Consider the following 24750-nt stretch of genomic DNA (forward strand, 5'->3'; position numbering starts at 1 on the left):
CCTAGGCCGTCATTGAAAATAAGAATTTGTTCTTAACTGACTTGCCTAGTAAAATAAAAAAATTCAAATCTTCAAATCTCCTTTAAAACAAATGACTGGCCTTAACAGCAGTCACCTCCTGGGAGGTAGATTTCATTTCTATGACAAACTGGCTGTTCCCTTTGGTGGATGGAAATAGATGTAGAACAAATAAAAATAACTGCTGGTTGGTTGGGTTAGACTGAAAGACACTCTCCATCTGGTTCTCTTCTGGTTTCTCAACCCCTCCCTCTTTTTCTCTCTCTCCCTCCTCTCCTCTCACTCCCTCTTCTCCTCTCCCTCCTCTCTCTCTCTCTCTTTCCTTCTGAGGGACTGCTGGCTTATTTTAAGCAGGTTTTTCGGTCAGCACAAAACTTTGGGAAGGAAGATTGGCTGTCTGCAGTTAATGTGATTATTATTCCATGCTATTTTTTCAGCTCTTCTTCTTTTGCTTAATTGTGAAGCATGTAGAACTTTCTCGATTAACTTCCTCATCCATTTAAAATATTAATTCTGAGTGAATCAGAGAGAGAGAGAGAGAGCGAGACAACTTGAAGACGACACTGGCCACATATTCTTCCTTCCTTATCATTATTACCTAAATGAATTTGGTTTGTGCAGAATCCCTTTTAATGAGCTTTGCATTTTTTCATTCCAGTGAGAGAATTGATTTCCATTATGTCATTCCCCTCTCCTCTCGTCTCCTCTGTTCTCCCAATGTCCGGGCTGCATAAATATGTATACCAGGAAGTGGAGGAAGGCTCTGTAGAGGACAACTAAAGCTAATGAGGGCCAGTGGGAGACAATGGAGTGTCCCTCGGGTGGGGGACCTTGTGAATCCTTAGTGTCTAAAAGATGAACTTCAATGGGATATATTTGCTTCTTACTGCTCATCCTACTGGAAGTTGAGAAGAGGCAAATATCTAAAATACAGTGCATTCAGAAAGCATTCAGACCTCTTGACTTTCAACATTTTGCTATGTTACAGCATTAAATAGTTGTTTTCCCCTCCTCAATCTACACACAATGCCCCATAATGACGAAGCAAAAACAGGTTTTTATAAAATTTATAAAAGATAAAAAAATGGAAATATCACAATTACATAAGTATTCAGACCTTTTACTCAGTATTTGTTGAAGCAACTCAAGTCTTCTTGGGTATGACGCTACAAGCTTGGCACAACTGTATTTGGGGAGTTTATCCCATTCTTCTCTGCAGATCCTCTCAAGCTCTGTCAGGTTAGGAAGGAGAGCGTCGCTGCACAGTTGTTTTTTTGGTCTCCCCAGAGATGTTTGATCAGGTTTAAGTCTGGGCTCTGGTTGGGCCACTCAAGGACATTCAGAGACACTGTGAAGCACGGTGATGAGGTGTGATGGTGTGGGGGTGCTTTGCTAGGACCAAAAGACTCCTTCAACAGCTTCTACCTCCAAGCCATAAGACTGCTGAACAACTCCTAAAATCGCCACCGGACAATTTACATTGACCCCCCCTCCCTTTTGTACACTCACCGTTTGCTTGTTACCTATGCATAGTCACTTCCCCCCCACCTACATGTACAGATAACCTCAACTAGCCTCTACCCCTGCACACTGACTCGGTACCGGTGCCCTCTGTATATAGCCTCCACACTGACTCGGTACCGGTGCCCTCTGTATATAGACTCCACACTGACTCGGTACCGGTGCCCTCTGTATATAGCCTCCACACTGACTCGGTACCGGTGCCCTCTGTATATAGACTCCACACTGACTCGGTACCGGTGCCCTCTGTATATAGACTCCACACTGACTCGGTACCGGTGCCCTCTGTATATAGCCTCCACACTGACTCGGTACCGGTGCCCTCTGTATATAGACTCCACACTGACTCGGTACCGGTGCCCTCTGTATATAGACTCCACACTGACTCGGTACCGGTGCCCTCTGTATATAGCCTCCACACTGACTCGGTACCGGTGCCCTCTGTATATAGCCTCCACACTGACTCGGTACCGGTGCCCTCTGTATATAGACTCCACACTGACTCGGTACCGGTGCCCTCTGTATATAGCCTCCACACTGACTCGGTACCGGTGCCCTCTGTATATAGACTCCACACTGACTCGGTACCGGTGCCCTCTGTATATAGACTCCACACTGACTCGGTACCGGTGCCCTCTGTATATAGCCTCCACACTGACTCGGTACCGGTGCCCTCTGTATATAGCCTCCACACTGACTCGGTACCGGTGCCCTCTGTATATAGACTCCACACTGACTCGGTACCGGTGCCCTCTGTATATAGCCTCCACACTGACTCGGTACCGGTGCCCTCTGTATATAGCCTCCACACTGACTCGGTACCGGTGCCCTCTGTATATAGACTCCACACTGACTCGGTACCGGTGCCCTCTGTATATAGCCTCCACACTGACTCGGTACCGGTGCCCTCTGTATATAGCCTCCACACTGACTCGGTACCGGTGCCCTCTGTATATAGACTCCACACTGACTCGGTACCGGTGCCCTCTGTATATAGCCTCCACACTGACTCGGTACCGGTGCCCTCTGTATATAGCCTCCACACTGACTCGGTACCGGTGCCCTCTGTATATAGCCTCCACACTGACTCGGTACCGGTGCCCTCTGTATATAGACTCCACACTGACTCGGTACCGGTGCCCTCTGTATATAGCCTCCACACTGACTCGGTACCGGTGCCCTCTGTATATAGACTCCACACTGACTCGGTACCGGTGCCCTCTGTATATAGCCTCCACACTGACTCGGTACCGGTGCCCTCTGTATATAGCCTCCACACTGACTCGGTACCGGTGCCCTCTGTATATAGACTCCACACTGACTCGGTACCGGTGCCCTCTGTATATAGACTCCACACTGACTCGGTACCGGTGCCCTCTGTATATAGCCTCCACACTGACTCGGTACCGGTGCCCTCTGTATATAGCCTCCACACTGACTCGGTACCGGTGCCCTCTGTATATAGCCTCCACACTGACTCGGTACCGGTGCCCTCTGTATATAGACTCCACACTGACTCGGTACCGGTGCCCTCTGTATATAGACTCCACACTGACTCGGTACCGGTGCCCTCTGTATATAGACTCCACACTGACTCGGTACCGGTGCCCTCTGTATATAGCCTCCACACTGACTCGGTACCGGTGCCCCCTGTATATAGACTCCACACTGACTCGGTACCGGTGCCCTCTGTATATAGACTCCACACTGACTCGGTACCGGTGCCCTCTGTATATAGCCTCCACACTGACTCGGTACCGGTGCCCTCTGTATATAGCCTCCACACTGACTCGGTACCGGTGCCCTCTGTATATAGCCTCCACACTGACTCGGTACCGGTGCCCTCTGTATATAGCCTCCACACTGACTCGGTACCGGTGCCCTCTGTATATAGCCTCCACACTGACTCGGTACCGGTGCCCTCTGTATATAGCCTCCACACTGACTCGGTACCGGTGCCCTCTGTATATAGCCTCCACACTGACTCGGTACCGGTGCCCTCTGTATATAGCCTCCACACTGACTCGGTACCGGTGCCCTCTGTATATAGCCTCCACACTGACTCGGTACCGGTGCCCTCTGTATATAGCCTCCACACTGACTCGGTACCGGTACCCCTGTATATAGACTCCACACTGACTCGGTACCGGTGCCCTCTGTATATAGACTCCACACTGACTCGGTACCGGTGCCCTCTGTATATAGACTCCACACTGACTCGGTACCGGTGCCCTCTGTATATAGACTCCACACTGACTCGGTACCGGTGCCCCCTGTATATAGCCTCCACACTGACTCGGTACCGGTGCCCCCTGTATATAGCCTCGTTACTGTTATACTTATTGTGTTACTTTTATTATTACTTTTTATTTTTGTCTACATCGTAAAAATGTTCTTCTTGAACTGCACTGTTGGTTAAGGGCTTGTAAGTGAGCATTTCACGGTAAAGTCTACACTTGTTGTATTCGGCACATGTGACAAATACAATTGGATTTGATTTGAAGTGCTGCATCAGATGACCTGGCCTCTACAATCACCCGACCTCAACCCAATTGAGATGGTTTGGGATGAGTTGGACGCAGAGTGAAGGAAAACAGCCAACAAGTGTTCAGCATATGTGGGAACTCCTTCAAAACGGTTGGAAAAGCATTCCAGGTGAATCTGGTTGAGAGAATGCCAAGAGTGTGCAAATCTGTCATCAAGGTAAAGGGTGACTACTTTGAAGAATCTAAAATATATTTTGATTTGTTGAATACTTTTTTGGTTACTACATGATTCCATATGTGTTATTTCATAGTTTTGATGTCTTCACAATTATTCTACAATGTAGAAAATAGTAAAAATAAAGAAAAACCCTAGAATGAGTAGGTGTGTCCAAACTTTTGACTGGTACTGTAAATTGTGGCAGGCCAGTGGGTTGGGTCAAAACGTTTACACAGATCAGACACTGACAGAGTAGGATTAGCTAAGTTTTATTAAAATAAAAGTCCAATAGAAAATAATAGGTCTCCCCCAAGAGACCCTCTCTGGAATACCGTCTACTGGGCTCCGGGCAAAGTTGGGGATAACCCCAGGCTGCCAATGGTACCTGCCAATATCCTTTGGTCAGGTCAAGGGTGCTGATGTACCGGGCCTTTCTCAATCGGTCGATGAGCTCGTCCACCCTCGGCATGGGGTAGGTGTCGAACAAGCTTATGTCGTTCACACCCCGGGGAATCATTACAGAAGCGCAGGCTACTGTCAGGTTTGGGCACCAACACAATGGGGCTGCACCATGCACTGTGAGACTCTTCAACTACCCCCATCCTCAGCATAGCCTCCACTTCCTTTTAAACGGCCTTCCTTAGGGCCTCCAGAATCCGATATGGCCTCTTTCGTACCGTTTCCCTGGTCCGGGTACGGATGTGGTGTTCAATGAGGGTCGTGCGGCCTGGCATTTCGGAGAACACCGCCGTGTTCCGATCGACGAGCTCCCTGAGCTCTTGCTTCTGGGCTGGGTCGAGGTCCTCATTGCTCGGGCCCACCACTGGTACCGTTGGCGTCCTGGGTCTCGACCATAACACGGCAAGGCTGTCCTCTCGTGCCACTTCTTCAACAGGTTCACGTGGTAAATCTGTTGGGGTTTCCGCCTCCACGGCTGCCGTACGCGGCAATTGACAAGTCCCAGCTTCTTGCTCACCTCGTATGGCCCGTGCCATGTTGCCAGGAACTTACTTTCGACCGTTGGGATTAAGACCAATACCCTGTCTCCCACCTGGAATTCTCGGGGCTGGACTCTCTGATTGTAGACCTGGGTTTGGGCGCATTGGGCCTTCTCCATATGTTCCCTCACGACTGGCCATATGGCTGTCATCCGCTCCCTCATCGTCTCCACGTGCTCTACCAAGGGGGTCAGTTGGGGTTCCCACACCTCCTTGGCGAGGTCCAGTAGGCCTCGCGGCCTCCTCCTGTAGAGGAGTTCGAAAGGGGAAAATCCAGTGTACTGGGGTACTTCTCGGATTGCGAACATTAGGTGGGGTAGTAGCTGGTCCCAGTTCTTCCCGTCCTTTTAATTGAACCGCTCAACGAGCCCATCCGTGTGCGGGTGGAAGATGGCGGTCCCGATCCGCTTGATCTGCAGGAGAGCACACAAATCTTTCATTAGGCGGAACATAAACTCAGTACCTTGGTCTGTCAGGATCCCGTTCGGGATGCCCACCCAGCTAAAGAGGTAGAACAGCTACCGGGCGATTCCCTTGGATACCGCCCGTAGGGGAATGGCCTCAGGATACCAGGTGTCATAGTCCACTATTACCAGGATGTACCGGTGTCCTCGTGCTGTTTTTACCAGGGGTCCCACTCTGTCCATGGCGATGCGTTCAAAGGGCACCCCGATGATCGGTAGGGGGACCAGTGAGTTTCGGAAGTGTGCCTTTGGGGCAGTCATTTGACACTCTGGGCAGCTGCGGCAGTAATCTTCCACGGCCCTCCTCATCCCGGGCCAGTGGAACCGTGCGGCGATCCGTTCCCGGGTCTTCTCCATTCCCAGGTGCGCCCCCAACAGGTGGGTGTGGGCTAGCTGAAGAACAGTTCCCACGTACCGTCGGGGCAGCAACAAAACCTCTCGAAGTTCCCCCTGTTGGCGCGACACCTGATACAAAAGGTTATTCTTGATTTGGAAATGGGGGTATCGCCAGTCACTCACCCCCGGAAGTAGCTGTCCATCCACCGCTATCACTTGGGCTGTGGCGGCTTTCAAGTTAGGATCCTCCCACTGGGCCGTCCCGAATTGTCCCATCAGTTGGCCCCCAGGGGGTGTCTCGACTGGCCCCTCGAAATCGAGGAGGGGGAGGCTGGGCTCTTCCTCCTGTGGGTTGGGTTCCGGCACCCACTCCGACTCCGGACCCGTAGATATAGGTTGATCAACCGTTTGCTCCCGGGCCGCACAGGCGATGGGTCATCCTCGCTCTCGTCTTCGGCCGGCTCGTACCTTCTTCCTCAGCTCATGCCCCCACAGGGTGGCAAACAGTGGACAATCTTGTCCCAGTAGGAGAGGTACCGGCAACTCTGTTATTGCACCCACCATCATCTGGCAGTTCCCTTGTGGCGTCACGATGATGGCTCAAACGGTTAGATACCGCTTTGTGTCCCCGTGAACACAGGAAATGGACATCTCCCTGCCACATTCAGTATCCTGGTACAGCAGGCTCGTGGTTACGAGGGTAACCATATTTCCGGAGTCCTCTCGAGCCGGGCAATTCCAGGCAGTGTGCCCCCGGGCGCCACACTCAAAACACCTTCTTTGGTATCCGTCTACCTGGGGTCGTCGGTGGCGGGTCGGCCCTACACCAAACGTCTCTCCACGGGTTTGCGGTCTCTTGGCCCTGCCGACTGTCGGTTTGGGGTACACAGCAGTGGGGCTGTCTTCAAGAGACAACCTTCACAGGGACCATGGGTGCAGTTGATTCGTGGTGAGTCCTTTCCTTCCCCAGTCTCTCCCTTGTGTGCTGCCCTTCTGGCAGCTTTATGCGACTTGTACAGCTGGTGAGCAATCAGTCCTTGATTACTCACCAATTCCCAATCTGCCCCAATTAGTCCTGGCTGGAGAGCCCGTCAAGACCTGGCACGTCCAGCAGATAGAGCCATCGCCTCGTGATGTATACTCTGTCTGTCACCAGGCCTTGACGAGTCTCCCCCTGGTGGCTGACCTGCAAAATATAGCTACTTCCTCACTGAGTCACCTAGATGTGATAGGTGGACATTGAGTGCCCTACACACACTCAAGCCCTCCGCCAACGCATGCACGCATGCACACACGCACAGACACGTAGAATCAGGAATTCCCCAGGGCAGCTGTCTAGGCCCCTTACCTTTTCATTCTTTACTAATGACATGCCACTGGCAACATTATACACGTCAGCTACTACAGCAACTGAAATGATTGCAACACTTAAAGAGCTGCAGTTTGTTTCAGAATGGGTGGAAAGTAATAAGTTAATCCTAAATATTTCAAAAACTAAAAGCATTGTTTTTGGGACAAATCATTCACTAAACCTCAACTAAATCTTGTAATTAATAATGTAGAAATTGAGCAAGTTAACTGTCATGGTCAAAACATATTGATACAACAGTAGCTAAGATGGAGAGAAGTCTGTCCATAATAAAGTGCTGCTCTGCCTTCTTATCAGCACTATCAACAAGGCAGGTCCTACAGGCCCTAGACTTGTCGCGCCTGGACTACTGTTCAGTCGTGTGGTCAGGTGGCACAAAGAGGGACTTTACAATTGGCTCAGAACAGGGCAGCACGGCTGGCCCTTAAAAATACATAGGGAGCTAACAATGATATGCATGTCAATCTCTCATGGCTCAAAGTGGAGGAGATATAGACTTCATCACTACTACATCACTACATAATAAATACAAATACACACACACACACACACACACACACCCTCCCCTTCACCGGCCTGTTCTAAAAGAGATTATGGATACAGGTAGGGTTGCACGATATGGGACAAAAATAAAATTGCGATTTTCTTACCAAATATTGCGATTGCGATTTGACATGCGATATACACCAAAACCCCTGAGTGAACTGTTGGAATCATAGAAATAGAATGATTTATATTAACTTCTTTGGGATAGGGGGTAGCATTTTCACTTTTGGATGAATAGCGTGCCCAGAGTGAACTGCCTCCTACTCAGATGCTAATATATGCATAGTATTATTAGCATTGGATAGAAAACACTCTGAAGTTTCTAAAACTGTTTGAATGATGTTTGTGAGTATAACAGAACTCATATGGCAGGCAAAAACCTGAGAAAAAATCCAAACAGGAAGTGGGAAATCTGAGGTTTGTAGTTTTTGAACTCAGCCTTATCGAATACACAGTGGGATATGGGTCAAGACGCACTTCCTAAGGCTTCCACTAGATGTCAACCATCTTTAGAAACTTGAATGAGGCTTCTACTGTGAAATGGGACCGGATGAGAGCTCTTTGAGTCAGTGGTCTGGCAGAGTGTCATAGCCTTATGACGCACGGTCACGAGAGTTAGCTCTCGTTCCATGGATTTTCTACAGACAATGGAATTCTCCGGTTGGAACATTATTGAACTTTTATGATAAAAACATCCTAAAAATTGATTCTATACTTAGTTTGACAAGTTTCTTCGACCTGTAATATAACTTTTTGAACGTTTTGTCCGACTGGACCAGATCGCGCTTTTGGATTTGTTTACCAAACGACCTAACAAAAGAAGCTATTGGACATAAATGGACATAAATGATGGACATTATCGAACAAAACAAGAATTTATTGTGGAACTGTGATTCCTGGGAGTGCATTCTGATGAAGATCATCAAAGGTAAGTGAATATTTATAATGCTATTTATGAATAATGTTGACTACCCAACATGGCGGATATTGCTCTGGCTGGTTTGGGCTCTGAGCGCCGTTCTCAGATTATGCTTTTTACGTAAAAAAAAATGAAATCTGACACAGCGGTTGTATTAAGGAGAAGTGTATCTAAAGTTCCATGCATAACACTATAATTTTCATCAACATTTATAATGAGTATTTCTGTGAATTCATGTGGCTCTCTGCACAATCACCGCATGTTTTAGAACTACTGAACGTAATGCACCAATGTGAAATTAGATTTTTTGGTATAAATATCCACTTTATCGAACAAAACATACATGTATTGTGTAACATGAAGTCCTATGAGTGACATCTGATGAAGATCATCAAAGGTTAGTGATTCATTTTATTTCTATTTGTGCTTTTTGTGACTCCTCTCTTTGGCTGGAAAAATGGCTTGGTTTTTCTGTGGCTTGGTTGTGACCGAACATAATCGTTTGTGGAGCTTTAGCTGTAAAGCATTTTTGAAATCAGACACTGTGGCTGGATTAACGAGAATGTTATCTTTAAAATGGTGCCTAATACTTGTATGTTTGAGAAATATGATTTATGAGATTTCTGTTGATTTGTATTTGGCACCCTGCAATTTCATTGGCTGTTGGCGAGGGGTTCCACTAGCGGAACGGGGTAACAGAGCAGCATGCAAACATAGAACGACTCTAACAGGAAGGAGGAGGAGCTGTGCAAACATAGAACAACTCTAAACAGGAAGGAGGAGGAGCTGTGCAAACATAGAACGACTCTAACAGGAAGGAGGAGGAGCTGTGCTGCTTGAGTGACAGGGGGCGGGGCTTGGTATGTGTGGGAAGCAGCCCCAAGAGAAAGGGAGAGAGACGACAAACAGAGTAAACGATGAAAACAGACGTTACACGGCGGCTGAGTGGCGATTCAAGGTATTGCATGCAATATGGATCTCTTGCGACATGGATATTGCACATGATTCCGATGTGAAGTGTAGTAATTGTGCAGCCCTACATACGGTACGTTTAGCATACCTGGAGTGCAATGCGCACCACTCTGGATGTGCTGGTCAGTACATTGTGCAGAGTGTCCAGTAGAGACAACAGGAGATCATGGCTATTCTTTCTCCCAGGCCTCTCCTCTCTCTCCACGTACAGAACGGCTGCCTCGCTGAAGACACTGCAGACCACCTCCACCAGACCTGAGTAAAACACAACACACACAGCATGAAGGAGGACCAGACCTGAGTAAAACACAACACACACAGCATGAAGAATGACCAGACCTGAGTAAAACACAACACACACAGCATGAAGGATGACCAGACCTGAGTAAAACACAACACACACAGCATGAAGGATGACCAGACCTGAGTAAAACACAACACACACAGCATGAAGAATGACCAGACCTGAGTAAAACACAACACACACAGCATGAAGGATGACCAGACCTGAGTAAAACACAACACACACAGCATGAAGGATGACCAGACCTGAGTAAAACACAACACACACAGCATGAAGAATGACCAGACCTGAGTAAAACACAACACACACAGCATGAAGGATGACCAGACCTGAATATAACACAACACACAGCATGAAGGATGACCAGACCTGAGTAAAACACAACACACACAGCATGAAGAATGACCAGACCTGAGTAAAACACAACACACACAGCATGAAGGATGACCAGACCTGAGTAAAACACAACACACACAGCATGAAGGATGACCAGACCTGAATATAACACAACACACAGCATGAAGGATGACCAGACCTGAGTAAAACACAACACACACAGCATGAAGGATGACCAGACCTGAATATAACACAACACATACAGCATGAAGGAGGACCAGACCTGAGTAAAACACAACACACACAGCATGAAGAATGACCAGACCTGAGTAAAACACAACACACACAGCATGAAGAATGACCAGACCTGAATAAAACACAACACACAGCATGAAGGATGACCAGACCTGAATATAACACAACACACAGCATGAAGGATGACCAGACCTGAATAAAACACAACACACACAGCATGAAGGATGACCAGACCTGAATATAACACAACACACACAGCATGAAGAATGACCAGACCTGAGTAAAACACAACACACACAGCATGAAGGATGACCAGACCTGAGTAAAACACAACACACACAGCATGAAGGATGACCAGACCTGAGAAAAACACAACACACACAAGATGAAGAGGATCAAACAAAGGCAGTGTCCCAAATAGCATCATATTCCCTATATAGTGCACAACTTTTGACCAGAGCCCTATGGGAATAGGGTACCATTTGGAACACAATAAAGAGGCTTTAGCTGGTCCCAGAGGACATAAACAAAGAACCAATGGCTCCACCACACAGAGTTTTAAAGAACAAGCTGGTGTTTTACAAGGCCTCAATACAACTCACTCTACTTAAAATGAAGTTGCACTTCTCTTCCATTGATGAAGTACATGAACCAGTTTCAGGCCTTGAGAGAAGGCCCTTTATGATACATAACAGAGAGTAGCTCTCTCTGACTGATGGGCTACTTCCTCCAGTATGATCTATACAGGACATTAGATCATATATAAACCGCAAGATGCTGCCATTGGTAGCAATATTATGATAGAAAATAGACTAATAATGACAGAAAAACGTAAATGCGAACTGGGTGCTTTTTGCACACTTCTCCTCCATCCCAATTACAACAGAAAGATATAATCTCTTTCCACTGACACAAAACCTTTGCCTTCTCCTGTCTAGTGCTTTGTTTGCCATGCCTTGTTGAAATATTAAGAGCGTATGAATAATCTGCTTCGTCTTTAAAGACAGAATAACCTTTTCAGACAGTTTCTCAAGAGCGCTCTTCTCTGTCTGACCGGTCACCCCGGATCAGGGCAGGTAGTTGAACCCTGTGCTGCCATCTGAGAGCAACGCTCTCTCCACAATAAACACCTGAGTCTTCAGTGGAACCATCCAGCTTTGAATAGATAGGTACTATCTACCAAGAGAGAATGACAGTGATAATATGATACATCATTATCTGTCATCTGGAATACAATGAGCAGCAGATTTCACCTTGACAAAAATGACCTGACAAAAATAAACCATGCAGTCAAAAAACTCCCAGTTTTACATAAAACAAATGTGAAGGACGGTACAAAAATCCTCAGAAAAGAACTAGGCTTAAATATATTCAGAATAGATTTGCCTCAGAAAAATGAACTCAATGTTGGGCAGATATTGTCTGATTGCTCAACAAACTGGCTACGGCAGGATGGCTGCATTAGTGCTGCTTCAGAGGAAATGATGAAAGGAGTAGAGAGAGAGAGGGAGAGAGAGTGAAATAGAGAGAGAGAAGGGGGAGAGTGAAATAGAGAGAGAGGAGGAGAGTGAGCGAGAGGAGACAGAGAAAGGCATACAGACGGACAGAGGGCCAGTGAGAGTGGCGTCCATATTCAATGTACTGTGGAGAACCAATCTGATGAATAATATCCTGATGATGAATAATAATACAAAACAGTCTTCAACAGCACTCCTCTCCCTATAGGAAGACTCTTCTTTAATAAGAGTGGTTTTTGGTTTTGTATGTTTGTTTTTTACCCCTTTTTCTCCCCAATTATGCGATATCAAATTGGTAGTTACAGTCTTGTCCCATCGCTGCAACTCCCAGACTCGGGAGAGGCGAAGGTCGAGAGCCATGCGTCCTCCGAAACACGACCCGCCAAGCCGCACTGCTTCTTGACACAATGCCTGCTTAACCCGGAAGCCACCGCACCAATGTGTCGGAGGAAACACCGTACACCTGGCGACCGTGTCAGCGTGCATGTTACGGATACAGGTATCCTGGGGGTATTTGTATTTCTCCTCTGTCCTAGTAACAGGTGGCAGTCATCAGTCATATCATTCTGAAGACACACCTCCTCCTGTTTCCCTTACCCAATCACATCCCTTTCCCTTTAAAAACCCAGTCAGTTGTTTTCCCAGTGTCTCTCTCTCTCTCGCTTTCTCTCTATGGATTTGCTGAAGACCACATATTCTTTCATACCCCACAGTTTAGTTTGTTTGTGCAGATACATCTCACATTGTCTGTTATCATGTGAGTATGTATTGCTGTGGTGTATTATTGTTGGTTTGTTGGTGGGAAAAGGGGATAACCAGCCAAGTCGCCCTTGGGCATACATTACCCATAGGAAAACGTTGTCTAAATACCCCAGTTAGAACTGGGCGGACCACCTACTGTATTTTATTGGTTAGTTAGCTAGCAATTCTTTACCCAGTAAGACTGGCTTAGGGGTTTTGGGATATTTATTATTTCTCCTCCTTGAGTCCAGCTCAGCCCCTTTTCCCCACACCCCATTACCGTGTGTTTGACAATAAACCTAAAGTGTTTGATGGTAGGTTTAGGTTGTCTGTGGATTTCTTTTAGTTCTCACTGTTCCTTTTCACTGTTGTGATTTGCATGAGATATGATAGGGTCTCGTTTCCCTCCCCTCTAGACTGCTGGGAAAAGGGGGTTCATAACAGTGCACTCCACCCGGCCCGCCACAGGAGTCGCTAGACAGCGATGGGACAAGGACATCCCGGCCGGCCAAACCCTCCCCTAACCTGGACGACGCTGGGCCAATTGTGCGCCGCCTCATCGGCCTCCCGGTCGCAGCCGGCTGAGACACAGCCTGGGATCAAATCCGGGTCTGTAGTGACGCCGCTAGCACTGAGATGCAGTGCCTTAGACCGCTGAGCCACTCGGGAGGCCCTTAAGAGTGTCTTTTACCTGGAAATAGGAATGGTTATAACCATTCTGCCTGCCTACCTGTCCATCGGTTTGTTTGTTTGTCTTCCTGTCTGTTTGCCTGTCCGTCTGTCTGTCTGTCCGTATAGCTATCTGCCTGCCTGCTGAGAAACACACAAAGGCCATACTAGAGAATGAAGGGCTCGCTGGAAAAGGTCTGTGTGTGGGTAGAGTACACGTGTGTGTGTGTGTGTGGCTATATTCAAGCCTCTCCATGAACGACAAGGTCCTTCTGGAAGTGTTGTGTTTTGACTGTGTGGTGACCTGAGGCAGCAAGACTGTTTATCTGTGTTTACCACTCCAGGCTTTTTGGAAGGAGACATTTGTTTTTGTTTCTGTCTCTCTCTCTCTCTCTCTCTCTCTCTCTCTCTCTCTCTCTCTCTCTCTCTCTCTCTCTCTCTCTCTCTCTCTCTCTCTCTCTCTCTCTCTCTCTCTCTCTCTCTCTCTCTCTCTCTCTCTCTCTCTCTCTCTCTCTCTCTCTCTCTCTCTCTCTCTCTCTCTCTCTCTCTCTCTCTCTCTCTCTCTCTCTCTCTCTCTCTCTCTCTCTCTCTCTCTCTCTCTCTCTCTCTCTCTCTCTCTCTCTCTCTCTCTCTCTCTCTCTCTCTCTCTCTCTCTCTCTCTCTCTCTCTCTCTCTCTCTCTCTCTCTCTCACACACTCTGCATTTCTGAAGATAACTCATGAATATCTCCACAATGCCTTGCATTATGCCACAGACAATATAATTACTGTGGTGAATGGCCTAAACACCAGGCAGAAAAGCAGACAGGCGGGACATTGTCCTTTACAGTTCAGGGAAGCTATCCAGATCTCAACAGAAAGCTTCAGTTGCCATAGTGAAACGTAATAGGATGAATGGCTCTCGACAATTAAATGACTGTAGGTCTGAATAAACCCCTCAGAGAAACAGATACTTGACTGTAGGTCTGAATAAACCCCTCAGAGAAACAGATACTTGACTGTAGGTCTGAATAAACCCCTCAGAGAAACAGATACTTGACTGTAGGTCTAAATAAACCCCTCAGAGAAACAGATACTTGACTGTAGGTCTGAATAAACCCCTCAGAGAAACAGATACTTGACTGTAGGTCTGAATAAACCCCTCAGAGAAACAGATACTTGACTGTAGGTCTGAATAAACCCCTCAGAGAAACAGATACTTGACTGTAGGTCTGAATAAACCCCTCAGAGAAACAGATACTTGACTGTAGGTCTGAATAAACCCCTCAGAGAAACAGATACTTGACTGTAGGTCTGAATAAACCCCTCAGAGAAACAGATACTTGACTGTAGGTCTGAATAAACCCCTCAGAGAAACAGATACTTGACTGTAGGTCTGAATAAACCCCTCAGAGAAACAGATACTTGACTGTAGGTCTGAATAAACCCCTCAGAGAAACAGATACTTGACTGTAGGTCTGAATAAACCCCTCAGAGAAACAGATACTTTGTGTACTGTATACAATATACACAGAGTATAAAACATTAGGAACATCTTTGTAATATTGAGTTGCACCCTCTTTTGCCCTCAGAATAGCCTCAATTCATCGGGACATGGACTCTACAAGGCGTCAAAAGCATTTCACAGGGATGCTGGCCCATGTTGACTCCAATGCTTCCCACAGTTGTCAAGTTGGCTGGATGTCCTTTGGGTGGTGGACCATTCTTGATACACACAGGAAACTGTTGAGCATGAAAAACCCAGCAGCTTTGCAGTTCTTTACAAACTCAAACCGGTGCGCCTGGCAACTACTACCATACTCCATTCAAAGGCACTTAAATATTTAGTCTTGCCCATTCACCCTCTGAATGGCACACATACACAAGTCATGTATCAATCCTTCTTTAACCCGTCTCCTCCCCTTCATCTACACTGATTGAAATGGATTTAACAAGTGGCATCAATAAGGGATCATAGCTTTCACCTGGATTCACCTGGTCAGTCTGTGTCATGGAAAGACACTAAGTGTACTAAAACACAACAAGCAGACTGGCTGTTGTGCTGCTACTCTACTTCCTTGTGCATGGCTCCGCACGGCACTACACAGCACTCCCAGGGGTCCCTTATCTCCACACTGGCCAATTAGAAAACTCATCTCATCCACTCACTGGCTGTCTCTCTCTCTCTCACACACACACACAACCGGCCCTGCCGCGTTCGTCCACTCTCCCTCAGTCTCTCGGTCTCTCTCTCCCTCTCTTAAAAGAAGCCAATTATACCAGTTTTCCCCTGCCTGCGTTTTCGTGAGCCTGATCTGGAGTGGGCCACTAGCACAGCCAGAGACGGAGACAGAGAGAGGAGAGCTGCTAGAGGTAGCTCTAATTACCAGGGTTATATTTAGTGCTGGGTCAACACATTCCTCAGAAAAGGACCTGATTGGTGCATAATGATGCTGACTTCATAAAGTCACTCGCAAGTGACCCTCCTGTAATGAGAAGGGTAAAGGAGGAAAGAGAGGAAGTCGCCCCCTATTTTGAAGGACGAACGTCGAGCCCCGGAGTGGAAGTGGTATTCCTATTGGTTGACAGGGGGAGGTGGGGGGCGGGGAGCGGGGCTTTTGTTGACAGACTGAGGGGTTTCCTCTTTCCTGTTCTGCTAGGTAGCAATTACAGCTAGGGACCTGAAAGCTTTCTGACACTCACACCTATAATTCACAGGGCCCCAGCCCCGCGCTCCAGCATGATGCAACATGCAGACAAAATACAGTTCCTGACACAAACAGAGGTACAAACCGTTTGACACACCTGCAAAACTCCACCACACCACAAGGTAGACTCTCCCGTAGCTAACAGCTAACCCATTTCCATAGCATTCTGAATACATTCTCCACTGAGCAGGTGCTACATGTTGTGCTGCTCCACAGTAATATAATGAGTAACCATTCAACATTGTCACTATGCAGCAGAAGCATTCAGTCAGTATAAGTGGAGCCAAAACAAAGATTCATTCTGCACTGATAATCCTCTCACTCACCTAATAAATTAAAATCTCACACACTGCCATCTTCCTCTAATTTACTGTACCAATGTATAGCAACGTGTGTTTATTGAATAATCTCCATATCCATGATTAAGTAGAAGATGAAGTATCCATGATTAAGTAGCATCATCTGTTAGCAGCATCTCTCTGCCAGTCTACACTCGGCTCCATCATATCGGCACATGGCCTCTCCTATCATTGCTATGCAGATGACACTCAACTACTCTTCCCCTTCCCCCCCTTCTGACACCCAGGTGGCGGCACGCATCTCTACATGCCTGGCAGACATCTCAGCTTGGAAGTCAGCCCAACACCTCAAGCTTAACCTTGACAAGACTGTGCTGCTCGTCCTCCCGGGGAAGGCCTGCCCGCTCCAATACCTCTGCATCACGGTTAACATCTCCACGGTGTCACCCTCCCAGAGTGCAAAGAACCTTGGAGTTGACCCTGGAAAACACCCCGTTGTTTTCTGCTAACATTAAAGCAGTGACTTGTGAGGGGGCGCTGGTGAGCAGCAACACGTTTTCTTGGTGCTCCTGTCCAGGGCTGTAAGAGGTGCATCACTGGCTGCAGCGAAGTCAGGCGCAGGAGATCAGACATAGGTAACAACCAGAGCACTTTATTTAGGCAAAACAAACTGCACCCAGAAACAACAAAATATGGGTTAAAATAACCCGCCGCAAACCAGTTAGAAATGCACAAACACTTTACAACAAACAATTCCACACACAGACATGGGGGGAACAGAGGGTTATATACACGTCACGTAATGAGGGAATGTAAACCAGGCGTGTGGGAAAACAAGACAAAACAAATGGAAAATGAAAGGTGGATCAGCGATGGCTAGAAGACCGGTGACGTCGACCCGCCGAACGAACAAGGAGAGGAACCGACTTCGGCGGAAGTCGTGACAAGGGCGAAGATTTTACTATTAATATTTCACAAACACCTCCCCTACCGTGTTAATTTAGTAACATTTTATTAGGAGTCAAACCCAATTTTCTTCTTGAAATTTTTGTCCATTTCATTGTGAAATGTCGAAACAACAACGGCCACGTGTCACAAAAGAGCAGGCCTCTACTAAAGCATCGGGCTCAGCGGACACTGACACGGACTCTGAGCTCTAGAGCTCTACTGAGGTTCACTTTAACATGGTAGTCTCTTTCTCAAGTCTAGGAGAGGTAAATGCAGCCTTCCAACAAGGGGAAGGCCAGCATAGAGGTCCAAGGTTTTCTTCTGGGTCATTTTTGTATTCTGACCTTGTCGACACACTGGCCATGTGATTATACTAATGTTGATTTCTAATTACTATGACTGCCTAATTCACATACACTAGGCTCCACTTGCTTTTTCACCTGGAACTTAAAAGGAATGAACCATGTGGTCAAGCGTAGCCGAGTGTATGCTCATCTTATGTCTGTTTTTCTCCAAGAGATCCATCTCCGGTCCAGCGACAAAGACAAACTAAAGAGAGGATGGGTCTACCAAATATTCCACTCCAACTTTGGTGCTGAGGCCAGAGGGGCAGCCATCCTTATCAGAAAAGGCCCTGTTTGTATCCTCCAAAGTCATTTCAGATACTAATGGCAGATATCTTATAGTGATGGGGAAATTGTTTAGCACACAGGTTGTTCTGGCTAACCTCTATGCTCCTAATTGGGATGACGCTACATTTTTATCTGGCCTCATTGCAATACTTCCCGACCTCAACTCTCATCATTTGATATTGGGCGGAGATTTGAATTGTGTATTACATACATGTCTAGACAGATCCAGACCAAAGCCCAACAATGTCATTTCAAAATCAGTCGCAGTGATCAACTCATTTGTAGAATCCTATAATTTGTCTGATCCACAGAGAAGGAGCAATCCCACTGCTAAACAATACTCCTTTTTCTCCGGTCCACCACTCATACTCTAGGATTGACTTTTTCCTTCTGGACAATATAATTCTTCCTTTTGTAACTAATAGCCAATCACAGCATTGTTATCTCAGACCATAGCCCTGTCCAGCTAAATATCCGCTTTCCGGAGAGTACTGTGTCAGAACACGTGTGGTGACTTGACCCACTACTACTATCCTGTAGTCTACTACTACTCACATTGATGTCTTTTTACAGATCAACGTCACCCCTGACATGTCTCACTCTACTGTGTGGGAGCCCATAAAACCTTATCTAAGGGAAAATCATTTCATACACAGAGTATGACAACAGCACACTAAACGCTTATTGGAGCCATCTCAACTCATTCTAGATGTGGACAACAGATGCCTCTTCTCCGACTCCTGAACTCTACAAAGAGAGACTGCTACACCAAATTGGAATTTGACAAGCTTTCCACTAGACAAATGGAGCAGCTTCTGTTTAAGTCGAGGCAGACATTTTATGAACAAGGAGAGAAAGCTGGCAATTTGTTATCTCACCAGCTTCAACAATCCACTACTAGCAGCACCAAACCTGAAATCTGTGTTGCAGCTGATTTAACTTCCCAAAGAAATCAACAATCCATTTAAGCAACTCTACTCTGCTCTTTACTCGTCAGAGGCTCTTCCTGACACATCTGGTATACATGCATTTCTAGACACTCTGGACACCCCCTGTCTCAATTCTGATGAACAAACTAACATGGGATGCCTAAATAAGTGATGAGGAAGCTACTCTGGCAATCCAGTCCATGCAGAGCGGTAAAGCTCCTGGGCCTGATGGCTTCCCTATTGAATTTTATAAACCAGTCCCCTCAAAACTGTCCCCTATCCTCAGCTCAATGACATCGTTTCTAATCAGAAACTGCCCCAGACACTTACCCAGGCGACTATGGTTTGGTTTTGCTTAAAAAGGACAAGAATCCCCTCGACTGTGGCTCATACCACCCTATAAGCCTCTTGTGCTGTGATTATAAAATTCTCACTAAGGTCCTCTTGTGCCGTTTAGAGACAGTGACTCGGCCCAAACCGGATTTATCTCAGGTAGACAATCTTTCTATATTATGCGCCAGCTATTTAACGTTCTCTATTCTGTCCACTCAACTCAACAGCCAGAGGTCGTCATCTCTCCAGATGATGAGAAGGCTTTCAACCGGGTTGAGAGGGAATATCAATTTACAGTACAGAGAGATTTGGGTTTGGCCCGTCATTCCTTTCCTGGATTAAGATTCCCAGTGGCTTCCGTTCGCACCAACACTGTTACCTCCAGCTACTTCCTCTCCACAGGGGGGCCAGGCAGGGTTGTTGTTTATCCCCTTTCCTATTTGATATGGCTAGTGAGCCTCTTGCTATCGGCCTGCGTGCGGAGGAGAGGATTAAGAGAATATTAAGGGGAACATAATTTACAAGGTGTCCTTAAATGCAGACAATCTTCTTCTATACATCTATAACCCTGTGGAGTCTATACCCTCTCTCTTGGACATGCTACAAGGTTTTGGACATTATCTGGTTAAAAGTTAAAGCGAACAAGTCTGCTCTTCCCCAATAATCAGTTAGCAGAAGGTATTGGGTATGACAATTTCCCATTTAAGGTGGAGCATCAGGTCTTTACTTATTTGGGATTAAAGGTCACACACTCATTTAAGGCTCTGTTGAAACAACTTCAAAACAGTCCTGGAGCGCACTAAGCAGGATTTCATAAGGTGGTCGTCTCTTCCCATTTCATTAGCAGGTGGGAAGAATTCTGTTAACATGACTGTACCACATACGTTTTTTTACTATTCCAAATGATTCCCATTTTTCTGCCAAACTGGACAGCTGCACTTCCAACTTCATTTGGAATAAGTCAAATCCACAAATGAGAAAGGTATATCTAGAGAGACACATTCCCAATTTTTTACACTACTATTGGTCAGCAAATATATATAAAATGTGTTTATTGGGTTTCTACATTTGAAAATAAGGATGGTCCAACTTGGGCCATCATGGAGTTACAGTCAAGTCTTCTAACTTCTCCTGTCTCTCTCCTGTGCTCCCCACTGCCCATGAACCTTGGCACCCATGTTTTGAATCCCATTGTCAAGAAATTCCTTAAGATCTGGTCCCAATTCCGTAATCACTTTAGACTTAAATAAGCTGCTTCTCTCCATTAACATCTAATCATCTCTTCCCAGCATCACAGATTGACACGGCATTCCAGTTCTGGCATAGGAATGGTCTGGTGTTTTTTTGTGACCTATTTGTTGACACCACATTAGTCTCATTCGATACTCTGGGGGTTGACCATAATATTCCCAATAGCCACTTTTTTAGGTACCTGCAAACTCACAGCTTTGCTAAAGAACATTTCCCTTAATTTCCACTCGAGCACACTAAGTGTCCAGTCGAGAGGTGCTTAGATCTTAACCCTTATCTGAAGGGCACAATCTCCAGATTATACGACATAATACAGAATATTAATCCGCCTTCCTTGGCAAATACAAAATCTGCATGGGAGCAAGACACGGGTGACAAGCTACCTGATGACATATGGCAACATAGTATTGGGCGTATCCACACCTCATCATGTTACATAATACATGGGTGGCAACATAGTATTGGGCGTATCCACACCTCATCATGTTACATAAGACATGGGCTCATTCAACATAGTATTGGGCGTATCCACACCTCATCATGTTACATAAGACATGGGCTCATTCAACATAGTATTGGGCGTATCCACACCTCATCATGTTACATAAGACATGGGCTCATTCAACATAGTATTGGGCGTATCCACACCTCATCATGTTACATAAGACATGGGCTCATTCAACATAGTATTGGGCGTATCCACACCTCATCATGTTGCATAAGACATGGGCTCATTCAACATAGTATTGGGCGTATCCACACCTCATCATGTTGCATAAGACATGGGCTCATTCAACATAGTAGAGGGCGTATCCACACCTCATCATGTTGCATAAGACATGGGCTCATTCAACATAGTAGAGGGCGTATCCACACCTCATCATGTTGCATAAGACATGGGCTCATTCAACATAGTATTGTGCGTATCCACACCTCATCATGTTACATGAGACATGGGTGACAACATAGTATTGGGCGCATCCACACCTCATCATGTTACATAAGACATGGGCTCATTCAACATAGTATTGTGCGTATCCACACCTCATCATGTTACATAAGACATGGGTGACAACATAGTATTGGGCGTATCCACACCTCATCATGTTACATAAGACATGGGCTCATTCAACATAGTATTGGGCGTATCCACACCTCATCATGTTGCATAAGACATGGGCTCATTCAACATAGTATTGGGCGTATCCACACCTCATCATGTTGCATAAGACATGGGCTCATTCAACATAGTATTGTGCGTATCCACACCTCATCATGTTACATGAGACATGGGTGACAACATAGTATTGGGCGCATCCACACCTCATCATGTTACATAAGACATGGGTGACAACATAGTATTGGGCGCATCCACACCTCATCATGTTACATGAGACATGGGTGACAACATAGTATTGGGCGCATCCACACCTCATCATGTTACATAAGACATGGGTTCATTCAACATAGTATTGGGCGTATCCACACCTCATCATGTTACATAAGACATGGGCTCATTCAACATAGTATTGGGTGTATCCACACCTCATCATGTTGCATAAGACGTGGGCTCATTCAACATAGTATTGGGCGTATCCACACCTCATCATGTTGCATAAGACATGGGCTCATTCAACATAGTATTGGGCGCATCCACACCTCATCATGTTACATAAGACATGGGCTCATTCAACATAGTATTGTGCGTATCCACACCTCATCATGTTACATAAGACATGGGTGACAACATAGTATTGGGCGTATCCACACCTCATCATGTTACATAAGACATGGGCTCATTCAACATAGTATTGGGCGTATCCACACCTCATCATGTTGCATAAGACATGGGCTCATTCAACATAGTATTGGGCGTATCCACACCTCATCATGTTGCATAAGACATGGGCTCATTCAACATAGTATTGTGCGTATCCACACCTCATCATGTTACATGAGACATGGGTGACAACATAGTATTGGGCGCATCCACACCTCATCATGTTACATAAGACATGGGTGACAACATAGTATTGGGCGCATCCACACCTCATCATGTTACATGAGACATGGGTGACAACATAGTATTGGGCGCATCCACACCTCATCATGTTACATAAGACATGGGTTCATTCAACATAGTATTGGGCGTATCCACACCTCATCATGTTACATAAGACATGGGCTCATTCAACATAGTATTGGGTGTATCCACACCTCATCATGTTGCATAAGACGTGGGCTCATTCAACATAGTATTGGGCGTATCCACACCTCATCATGTTGCATAAGACATGGGCTCATTCAACATAGTATTGGGCGTATCCACACCTCATCATGTTGCATAAGACATGGGCTCATTCAACATAGTATTGTGCGTATCCACACCTCATCATGTTACATGAGACATGGGTGACAACATAGTATTGGGCGCATCCACACCTCATCATGTTACATAAGACATGGGCTCATTCAACATAGTATTGGGCGTATCCACACCTCATCATGTTACATAAGACATGGGCTCATTCAACATAGTAGAGGGCGTATCCACACCTCATCATGTTGCATGAGACATGGGTGACAACATAGTATTGGGCGTATCCACACCTCATCATGTTGCATAAGACATGGGCTCATTCAACATAGTAGAGGGCGTATCCACACCTCATCATGTTGTATAAGACATGGGTGACAACATAGTATTGGGCGCATCCACACCTCATCATGTTACATAAGACATGGGCTCATTCAACATAGTATTGGGCGTATCCACACCTCATCATGTTACATAAGACATGGGTGACAACATAGTATTGGGCGCATCCACACCTCATCATGTTACATGAGACATGGGTGACAATATAGTATTGGGCGCATCCACACCTCATCATGTTACATAAGACATGGGCTCATTCAACATAGTATTGGGCGTATCCACACCTCATCATGTTACATAAGACATGGGTGACAACATAGTATTGGGCGCATCCACACCTCATCATGTTACATGAGACATGGGTGACAATATAGTATTGGGCGCATCCACACCTCATCATGTTACATAAGACATGGGCTCATTCAACATAGTATTGGGCGCATCCACACCTCATCATGTTACATAAGACATGGGCTCATTCAACATAGTATTGTGCGTATCCACACCTCATCATGTTACATAAGACATGGGTGACAACATAGTATTGGGCGTATCCACACCTCATCATGTTACATAAGACATGGGCTCATTCAACATAGTATTGGGCGTATCCACACCTCATCATGTTGCATAAGACATGGGCTCATTCAACATAGTATTGGGCATATCCACACCTCATCATGTTGCATAAGACATGGGCTCATTCAACATAGTATTGTGCGTATCCACACCTCATCATGTTACATGAGACATGGGTGACAACATAGTATTGGGCGCATCCACACCTCATCATGTTACATAAGACATGGGTGACAACATAGTATTGGGCGCATCCACACCTCATCATGTTACATGAGACATGGGTGACAACATAGTATTGGGCGCATCCACACCTCATCATGTTACATAAGACATGGGTTCATTCAACATAGTATTGGGCGTATCCACACCTCATCATGTTACATAAGACATGGGCTCATTCAACATAGTATTGGGTGTATCCACACCTCATCATGTTGCATAAGAAGTGGGCTCATTCAACATAGTATTGGGCGTATCCACACCTCATCATGTTGCATAAGACATGGGCTCATTCAACATAGTATTGGGCGTATCCACACCTCATCATGTTGCATAAGACATGGGCTCATTCAACATAGTATTGTGCGTATCCACACCTCATCATGTTACATGAGACATGGGTGACAATATAGTATTGGGCGCATCCACACCTCATCATGTTACATAAGACATGGGCTCATTCAACATAGTATTGGGCGTATCCACACCTCATCATGTTACATAAGACATGGGCTCATTCAACATAGTAGAGGGCGTATCCACA

At 46.1% G+C, this 24750-nt stretch overlaps 1 protein-coding gene across 2 annotated transcripts in view; it reads right to left on the reverse strand.

Annotated features, from left to right (window-relative positions):
* Positions 1-24750, reverse strand: part of LOC110505077 (inactive serine/threonine-protein kinase ULK4) — a 217682-nt gene that overhangs the window by 92175 nt on the left and 100757 nt on the right. For both annotated transcript variants that reach the window (XM_090221805.1, XM_090221794.1), the window contains exon 33: positions 9935-10101. In XM_090221805.1, coding sequence (XP_090077931.1) covers positions 9935-10101 — 167 coding nt within the window. The remainder of the gene's footprint in view (positions 1-9934; positions 10102-24750) is intronic.

This window comes from Oncorhynchus mykiss, chromosome 3 (genome assembly GCF_057628025.1).
Source record: "Oncorhynchus mykiss isolate SJ-2025 chromosome 3, ASM5762802v1, whole genome shotgun sequence".
Lineage (NCBI taxonomy): Eukaryota > Metazoa > Chordata > Actinopteri > Salmoniformes > Salmonidae > Oncorhynchus > Oncorhynchus mykiss.